The sequence below is a fragment of the Sinocyclocheilus anshuiensis genome, unplaced genomic scaffold (genome assembly GCF_001515605.1).
Source record: "Sinocyclocheilus anshuiensis isolate Anshui unplaced genomic scaffold, SAMN03320099.WGS_v1.1 scaffold1015, whole genome shotgun sequence".
In the NCBI taxonomy this organism is placed as follows: Eukaryota; Metazoa; Chordata; class Actinopteri; order Cypriniformes; family Cyprinidae; genus Sinocyclocheilus; species Sinocyclocheilus anshuiensis.
The window spans coordinates 1659143-1669239 of NW_015546029.1; the positions used below are offsets into that span (position 1 = coordinate 1659143).

At 37.5% G+C, this 10097-nt stretch overlaps 1 protein-coding gene across 1 annotated transcript in view; it reads right to left on the bottom strand.

Annotated features, from left to right (window-relative positions):
* The window catches only part of LOC107698723 (calmodulin-lysine N-methyltransferase-like), a 118750-nt gene that overhangs the window by 107942 nt on the left and 711 nt on the right, over positions 1 to 10097 (bottom strand). The window contains exons 3-4 of the mRNA XM_016499825.1: positions 9961 to 10097; positions 9344 to 9408 (exon numbers count right to left, since the gene is read on the bottom strand). Coding sequence (XP_016355311.1) covers positions 9344 to 9408; positions 9961 to 10097 — 202 coding nt within the window. The remainder of the gene's footprint in view (positions 1 to 9343; positions 9409 to 9960) is intronic.

The following is a 10097-nucleotide window of genomic DNA, read 5'->3' on the forward strand; positions in this document are numbered from 1 at the left end:
ATCTGGCGGTGTCATATTCCTCCACAACATTCCTCCTCCTTTCGCTCCAAATGGCCGACGTTTTGTCGCCAGTGAAGGGCCCCTATAATGAACCTGGGGGGGGGATCTTCAGAACTCAATGACTGGACGTAATTACTTCTCTCCTTTTCTTCGCTCCCTTTCTCCACACTGGCTCTCCCTCCGAGCCGTACCGGCCCCCAGCTTTCGGGCTGGCTGGTCAAATACAAAAGGCAGGCTGCACCGAGTCCAGCTTGGGGGGCTGGAAAGGGGGAGTGTTTCGAAATCCAGAAGCCCCCGATCAGCTGTCACTGAGACACAGAGCGACTTAGCACTCTTCGTCAATGCCTGCGACCTTACAGAACCGACCTTGACAACCATCAAACAAAGCTGTTTGATTTGACACATAATGCATGTGAGCTATGCTGCCAAGGTAAAACTTACCAATTCATTCTGAGCATCCTCAACTTAGGACAAGTGAATTAAGTACACATTTTGAGGCCAACGAACTACAGGTGCATAATACATCAGTATCATACATACACTCTAAAAAATGCTGGGTTAAATACAACCCAGTGCTGGGTAAAATAGGGACAGACCCAGCAATTGGGTTGTTTTGACCCAGCGGTTGGGTTACTACCCAGAAGGTTGGGTTAAACATTTAACCCAACCGCTGGGTCAAAACAGCCCAACCCAACCGCTGGGTCAAAACAACCCAATTGCTGGGTCTGTCCCTATTTTACCCAGCACTGGATTGTATTTAACCCAGCATTTTTTAGAGTGTAAGCATCATCTCTGTTATCATCTGATCTTTATCAATATTTATTTTATAAAGATCCCCCCCACACTGCATATTTTCCAGGACTCTCTTATTTAACACACCTGATTCAGATCATCAGCTCGTTAGAAGAGAGCTCCATGCATGAACTGTGTTCCGACTGACTGGGTCCCTACACAGTGTTCATTGCTCCCCACTCCCTGAGCCCAGGAAATCCATTGAAGTTTACTTCACTTCAGAACATTCATTCATGGATTTGCACTACGCCACTGCCTACAGCGTCTTCACAGCGTCTAGACGAAACTTACTAGACAAGTGTGAAATAATATAACTCTGTAAATAAGTACAATTTAAATTCACATCTCGCACACTTTAATGCCCTTTGAATGGACCATATACATTTCCTTCGAACTGGCATCATGGCGGAATATCCTGTAAAGTCCACTTCACAAGGCACTTACGATCGAATAGATCAAACGTCTGAAGTGATGAGAGATTCATACAAAATGTGCAGAGCGAGGGGTCGCGAGGACTGAAATTGAGAACCACTGATCTAACACACACTTAAAATGAATCCTTACAACCCAAATAATTTAATAACATTGTTAAATGGAATTTTTAAAAAGTCTCAAAATTAATATCAGTTTCATATACTGTACTTTATAATGTTGTGATGCCTACATTAACTTGCAGAATCCATTATTTTATTTTATTTTCCAGTGTCTTATTTTGAATTGATTTAGACAAAATAGTACAGAATTTGAATATCGGCCATTTATCAGTTATTGGCCATAACTTGAAAATAATTATGGGTTTATGATATTGACCAATGTTTTTAAAATTAGTGCATAAAAGGAGACAACATGGTAATAATATACTGAAATGTTTAAGTAAATCCAAAATAAATGTGTAAACCCCTGTTTTTGCCTTATAATTAAGTAAGAGATAAGTACATTTGTTATTATAATTTTTCATGATATAAGAATAAATATAAGAATAACAAATTATTAAAATTAATGTTTCTAAAAACATAAAAGCCTATTCAAAAAACTCACAAGGGCCCTAATGTTAGAAATTACAATACTAGACTTTGCAGGGATATTGTGCTTATAGGATAAGTGTTACCTGGCTGCTAAGGTATGTTGGTAATTACTGTGGCATTATTGTGTCTCTAATGTTAGTTCAGGAAATTAGCTGACATACATGTAAACCAAGAGACAGCACTTACAGAAATAAGTGTGTGAGAGTCATTACATTGAGTGCTTTGCAAACAAACATACATTCAGTCAGCACACACACACGTCCCTCTCGGGAGTCAGGTTTTTTGGAGTGCTGCCCAAGCTCTGAGTAAGAGGTGGCTAGTCACATGCCTTGTTCTCCACCAAGACGCTAATCAGATAAATGATCTATTTGTTTTAAAACATCATCAAGTACATTAGGGCTACTGGAGACCTGGCCTGGTTGCTAGGCAAATCAAGGGGGCGGGGGACTCGATACAGGCCAAAGGGTGAATACAAGCATTGGGGGGGGGGTCCACAAACGTACCAATGTGATGACAGAAAAGAGCACTCTGATAGACACAGAAAAATGAGAGACAAATTAACTACATTATATTAATCACTTACAAGTCCAATGGGAGCCCAGAAACACACAGACACACATTCACTCACAGAGAAAGAGAGGTCTATGCACAGCAAATTACTGAGTAATAAAAACCTAGTGTTGTGCAGCTAGTGATCAAATCTGGTGTTCATTTACAAATATTAAATGCTTTATCACTTGTTTAGTGATAATGCACAGTGTTTCCTTTGGGTGTTCACATATAATCAACATCTGCGCATGTGCAGAGCATTTTCGATCTTATACATATACTACATTTAAGTTGTTAAAAATATTTATCAACAAATTTAATGAATGAGATGAATAACAAACACTTTCTGACACTGGATATATACAGTGAAAACATGTACCTTGATAGCATTTTGTGTTCATCATTTAGTTTTTCCCGGAATGAAGCTCTTAGAAACTTCCGTGGTGTTTCTGGAAATCGACCCTGAACAGTGTCTGTATTAAAAAAAAGAATAATAAAAAGAGAGAATTTAAGAGGTACTAAGAAATTGGGACTACTACATTAGTTTTTAGATATATTTTTTTAAATATATAGATATCCCTTATTAGCCACTTACCTAAAATAAGTTCCACTTTAACTGGATCTAAGAGTGGCTTGGGCTGTGATCCTTTGTTGGCATTACCAGGTTTTCCTGATAAGCCATGTGTAGCCAGCATATTCCTCTCGAAAACAGCCACTGCCAAATCTTTGATCACATGAACTACCTCCTCTTCCACATGCCTGGAATGTCTCTTTGGTGATGTTTAGTTTTCTTTGGATTTCAACCTGTGCAATATATCAAATAAATGGCAAGAATTACCAAAGAGCATGCAACAAACTTTCATTTTTTTGGAAAACATGAGAGTGAGTAAATAATGACAATTAATTTCTCTCTCTTTTTTTTATTTGGATGAACTGTTCCTGTGATATCTAAAAAAAAAAAAAGTTAGTGAGTGATTACATGAGTATGTGACTGATTAGCTGGATGAGGAGCAGGTTTAGGAGATGCAGGTGGTGGACAGGTTTAAAGTGAAGCGGTGAGAGGTTACTACATTCGTTAATGGAGGACATTGGAGATAGACGTAAGTTCATTACGATTGTGCTCATTTTAATTGTTGCGTTAAATAATGTAGCAGTTTAAGCATTTTCTGTGTTATACCAACATTATGCGAAATTTTGAAACTGACATGATTTGGATAGTTAAACTTAGTATTGTCTCGTTTTGTATTAGTATTAGTTAAGCAGACGTGCATTAGTTGGCCTGACGTGAGGGATTTTTTTCTGTACTTAGTTCTAGCTTTATATGTGTGGTATTGTAAATCTGTAACAGTATTTAGTGCTTATGTAGTCATTGGCGGCCTACTGATCGGCCTATGACATCTCGAGATCGACATCTAGCATCGTTCTCGTAATACTTTGATAACATTTGCCGATCAGTCTGTACAGCGCTCCAAAAAGTCGAAAAACATTTCTTCTTGAGAAACGCAAAAACGTGCTCGAGCACTAAGTACGGGAGGGAAGCGCTGCATCAGCCGACAGATAGCAACTCAAGACCGGGTAAACCGGTTTGTTTCTCCCGCTGAGGCATTTTTTGTCTTGTTTTGTATTAGTATTAGTTAAGCATACGTGCATTAGTTGGCCTGACGTGAGGGATTTTTTCTGTACTTAGTTCTAGCTTTATATGTGTGGTATTGTAAATCTGTAACAGTATTTAGTGCTTATGTGTGAATATAAAGTTTGAGTTGTTTTGACAATTGACATAGGCATGTGGTAGTTCTTACTGTAATATGTGTGTTGGTATTAAACAGAATCTATAGTAAAACACAAAGTGACCTTATTATATTGAGTTTAACACCCATGGTGACAAATCTCCCAACATATTTTTGCTGTGTGGGTAACCTGTTGTTCTCCATACAAAAAATAAAAGTGCTTAAATGTACCACAATGCTACTATGGTTCTTTGGTCATGGTACAACAATGATTTTTGGGGCATGTATCACGGTACAATTATAGTTTCTGCACACGTACCATGGAAGTACCATGGTATTCTTTGAAGTAGCTTGGAGTATCATGTAAATACCATCTGATAAAATGATTGAGTGGGTTGTGTCATCACTAAATGGAGAAGGCTGAGCTCATGAATATTAATATCATTCTGATTTGGCATCAAGATGTTTATACATTACTTTTTATTAATCAATAATACATCCAGAGATTGTGTATGTGTTAGAACTCTCAGATGTCAAAACAAAAATATAAATTATTTATCAAGATACTAGTGGCATAAATGTAAGTTCCCTTGCTTACACGTAATCTTTGCACTACCTAGAATATGCAAAATGTATGTTAGACACTTCTTGACAACACTGTTGCTTTTGAAAGGTTTTAAACACCCTTTACCTGTAGTAAAATCATCAAACTAATTTACATCTTTATGACAAACATTATGCAAACTCCATAAAAAATTTAATCAAGTCTAGCGTTACTTTTGAGTCTAGTTAGTTCACAGCAAGTGAATAGTCACAAATGTAATGCATGAGGGGCAAAAGGTGCATAAAACTTGAAAAATGATGGAGAAAAAGTCTAATAATCAAGTCTGGAGAGTGTATTTCTAGGGTGTTATTACTTTCTTCATTCACTCCCCTCCCTTCTAATTCCAGACTAGAAGGGACCTTTGCAACAAAAGAAAAAAGTGTTACCTGGCTGCTAAGGTATGTTGGTAATTACTGTGGCATTAGACCCCGCACAATATCCCTGCAAAGTCTAGTATTGTAATTTCTTTCTTTCAGGGTTCCCTTTATCACGTCTCTTAGCTCTGATACAGCTCACCCTACTGCTGACCCCTGTAGCCGTGATTAAGAACATTTGCTTTAATACTCGTGCTTATATAGAGCAGCAAATCCTTTTATAATGCCATCTTGCACATAGTCAGAAAAAGAACGTTATGTTTTATAATAATGCTTCACATAATGCTTCACATAACATTAATCTGGGTCAGTCATTTATCATTCAGCACAGAGTCCTGGTCAGTTCTGGGTCACTCAAACACAGACAAAATTTCCTGTAGGTGGCTTTATTATGAAAGCAGTTCTTTGCCTTTACACCAGTGGCACTGATTGAAGACACTTTCACTGTGTATGATGAGCTTTGGAAACTTTGACACAGAGCTCTTACACACAGGGTTCAAAACTAACTGAATAAACTGAAAAAAACATTTTAGTGTCACATGACAATATAACTAAAATATTGATATGTAGTATTATAATATAGCATAATTGAAATAGGAAAAACGAATCTCAATAGACCTTGCTTGAGATTAAAATCCTACAGTTTTAACTTTTTCCTAAAGATGTAATATTTTAATCCAAATTATGAGAATAAAGAATATGGTACTATAATACTATGAAAACAAGGTCCTGTGGAAAGTGACAAAGTGAAATGGTGGGTATATATATATATATATATATATATATATATATACATATACATATATACACATTCAATCTGAATGATTTCAATTGCTCATGATGCTGCTTACAATAACGAGGCAGTTCCTAATAAAGTTTACAGCCAACTGGCGAGAAACTGTTTTATTTACTCGCCAAAGACAATTCTGACTGGAATTCGGCGCTTCATGAGTGTTAATTTTGGACCCTGCCTGCACACGTTCAACAGGCAGGTTTGCAGTAATGAGGGCTTGAGTCTGGTCAGCGAGCCATCCTGTAAACAGTCTGAGAGCAGCGTTAATTAATTCTCACCGACACAGGAGAGGAGAATAAGGCAGAGATGGAGAGCCAGACCTCTGACCTCTGCAGGTCTAACCAGGCCTCGTTGGACAGCCTCAATCTGAGCAATTAGTACACCGGGTCCCCCAATCTACATAATTGCCCAAGCAGGGGGTAAAACAGACGGGCATGTGAGTGGAGACCATTGAACACACACAAACAAAGTCATGATTCAAATAAAAATACACACACACTAATAACACTTACTAAGCTATGAAAAAGTCACATCACGCATGGATTCGTGATAACTGCATGGATTCTGAGGAAACCCTGCTGAGACTGAGCGCTGCCTATTAGTAAGCCTGAATGTCGTGCTTTTAATGGGGATACGTTCCTCCACCCCATCATGTGACCCCTCTAAAGAATGTTTTAACTCAGGACGCAGGATAAAGACCCTGACTAGACTGGCTAATAATATACCCACTGAGGTTTGTATTTTGTGGTAGTATTTTGTGGGGAAAAAAATTTAAATATACCCCATGTTTTGTTTGTTTAGTATTGTTGAACGCTATTAAAAATACAGTACAAGACGTGATGTATCGGTCAAAGATGTACTGTATGACTGCAGTGATGGTGCTTTAAAGAGCATAAATTTAAAGATACAACTTTTATGAGAGTGTTAACTAGCTGACCTCACTAATCAACCAGTTGATTGTTTGATGACTAGTAAACCATTGGAATCCAACCTTGCAAAAGAGTTGGAGTTAAGCGGCAAAGGTTTGGCTGGATAGTACAGGCCGCTTTCAAACATTAAACTTGGAAAATTATTATTTTATAATTATATATTTATTTTTCCAGTAAATATAACGCATATGCAGTTCATACAAGTAACAGTATTCTTATTTTATTGTTACATTCACTTATCAGCACCAAAATACCAGTAAACGGTAAAGGAGAAGCACTTTATTTTCACTATCTGTGCAATTTGACAACATTTTTTGACTTCTTTGACTTATTTGGTGATGCAGGGGCAAAATGCACAGCCGAAGCAATGACCAATGATGCCTAGCCATCTATAACATTTTCTAATGCTTTCAAAAAACAATTAAAAAGCACCAGAGTTCACTGTAAAATCACAAACTTAATCACTGTTCCAAAGCAGATTTCTTACATGCTTATACTGGTAATCTCATGCTTTGTTCACACATGATCTCTAAATAGCAATTTAGAAGTAATTTTCTGGAAAAGACTGTGTGAAAGCACCTATTGTCTCGTTAGCACGTGCTGGTAGATGTTGTAACTGCATTATCTGGCTGCAAAGAGCTCTTCTAAAATGACTACGCATGCAACAACTACATTTTCTCTTTAGATTTTAAACCAACTCTGACCCAAACACATGACAGTGGAAGAGCTGATGTTTGAATTCAAACCAGTGGTCAACAAGCCTCTCTAAAGCTCTTCATGTCCACCCAGCATGTTCAGATAAGACCTTTTGTGTCCCTCTTGATTCCTGCTGGAAACAACAGCACTTAAACCCACATCACCGCCAACCCTTCCAACCCTGACAAGTTGGATCACCGTAATCCATACATTTGGATAGCTAATCCACATTCAGTGCCTCAGAGGACATATAGACCTTTTGGCTTGTCAAATCCTGAGACGAGGACTTTAAAATGGGTATGTAAGGTGGGTAATACATGGGGCACCCCCTTTGCAGACAATGAGCCTGCCCAGCTGAGCTGACAAGGACATAGGGGGAGATGTTTGGGCTTACCAGTGCGTAAGATCCATTAAGGGTGGTTGAGAGGAAGGTCTGAAAAGAGAAGCGATGACCCTGCCGTAGAAGAGAGCCATGCTGCCCCTTTTCGCTAATCCAGTAAAAGAGACAAATATTCCAAGGCATATCAGTCCACAAGCCACTGGAAATCAGTACAGGACCAGACTATCCTGGACATCTGACTAAAAAAAAGTTTCAGATACACGTCAACTAAAAACATCTGAGCCACTGGGGTATCCGCTGAAAACTGCTTTCGTGCTCAACAGAATAATGAAAGTCATACAGGTTTAGAATAAGATGAGGGTAAATAAATTATGACAGAATTTACATTTCTAAGTGAACGGTCACTTCAGTACTGCACTTCAAAGGCAAAGCACAGTAACTATAATTGCTTAATTGAAGGAAAATGGCTTGGATTTTTGGTTTCATATACATTTTACCACTCATTTTCTCTGAATCTGAGCACAGCTGAGCAAAACCAGTCAGTTACAGTATAGATCATAGCCTAAGAGACTGGACTTCAATCATAATTCCGTTTGGACAAAATAGTAGTTATTGTGTTTTGTCTTTGCACAGCAAATTTATCAGAGAGTCAGCTACACAATATACTGCTGTATAGAACATCTAAACTTGTATATACACTGCATAAAGTTTGGGGTCTGTAAAAGGATATTTATTTTTTTATTTCTTATGTTTACCAAGGCTGCATTTATTTAATCATGTCATATTTGATGAATAGAAAGTTCAAAAGAACAGCATTTATTTATAACATTAGAAATGTCTTTACTGTCACTTTTATTAAGTTTAATGCATCCATGCTGAATAAAAGTATTAAAAATATTTTTTTAACAAAAACAAACGTACTGACCCCAAACATTTGAACAGTAGCGTATAGCATGAAAATGTGCATTTCGCTGACCATTTAATACACAGAGATGGCATAAATATATTTACAGTACACAGGAATTACAAGTCATGGGAAACAATGAAATCAGTTAATTGTTTCTGCAACTAGTTGATTGTGCAACTTTGTTCAGTCACCTATATTCACTTATAAGGTTTCAATTTGGCCAACTTAAATATTTGCTGTAATTTTCCCTGATATGTACATTGCTTATTTAATTGTATTGTTGTTCAGACATGTGCTGGGAAAGAAAAGGTACTTTAACACTCCTGGCACAGACAGGAGGAGTCAATAAGTTGCTTATAATTAGGTGCTTCTAAGGCTCAAGTGTGCCTGCCTCTGGTGCATGATGGAGCTGCAGCTTGATCTGACCCCCTGCTGCCTGCCATAGGATATGTTCTGTTTAAGATTACAGTGAAATATTGTTCATTCATAATCAGAAAGTAGGCAGACTGCATTAAAAGAACATGATTACCTCTATGTGATGTTTCACAAAAAAAAAAAAAAAAAATGAATATATGAATACATGAACATGCATAGAAGAGTCACTCACAGACATTTCCTGTGTTGTCAAAGCTGCTGAGCACCTCATTCACTCTAACTGGACCAAGATTGTCTCTGAAATGCATTAATACAAATGTTAGAGTTGTAAATATATAATGCGATAATTACAAAACATTAGTGTTAGCTAAATGAAATGTGATCAAATTAATGAATTTAATAATTATACTGACATAAGCAAAAGACTTAAAGAAGCAGTTAAACCAAAAAAAAAATGTATTTCATAGTTCACCCATTCTGAAACAAATAAAAATATTTTCATACTGTGATTTCACTAAATTTCATTTAGACTTGGAATACAAGTCATATGGTAACCTTTATGGTTCGTCTATGGTGCTTTTTTATTATATATTTTTTTTTTTTTGGAGTTTGACCACTCTGGTCTCCGTTCACTTTCATTGCATGGGAAAAAAAGACGTGAGCATACTTCGAAAATTTACCTTTTGTGTTTGACAGAAAAAAGAATATCATATGGAACAACACGAGGGAATAAAAGATGGCAGAATTTGCTTTTGTGAGACCTATGCCTTAAAACTATAAGTCCATGAAAGTCCTAAAGCTAAAATAGCTTCATCTGCTCCAGTGTACTCAACACTTTCTCCAGCATACCTGAGTAAGGCACTGTACTGAGGAAAGACTGCACTTCTGTACTCCACCCACTGCCGGTCCCATGGCTCATCCGTCTCTGTGGGAGTGACCCTGCTCCTGGAGAACAGGTTAAAGGAGGAGAATCTTCGCACTGACAC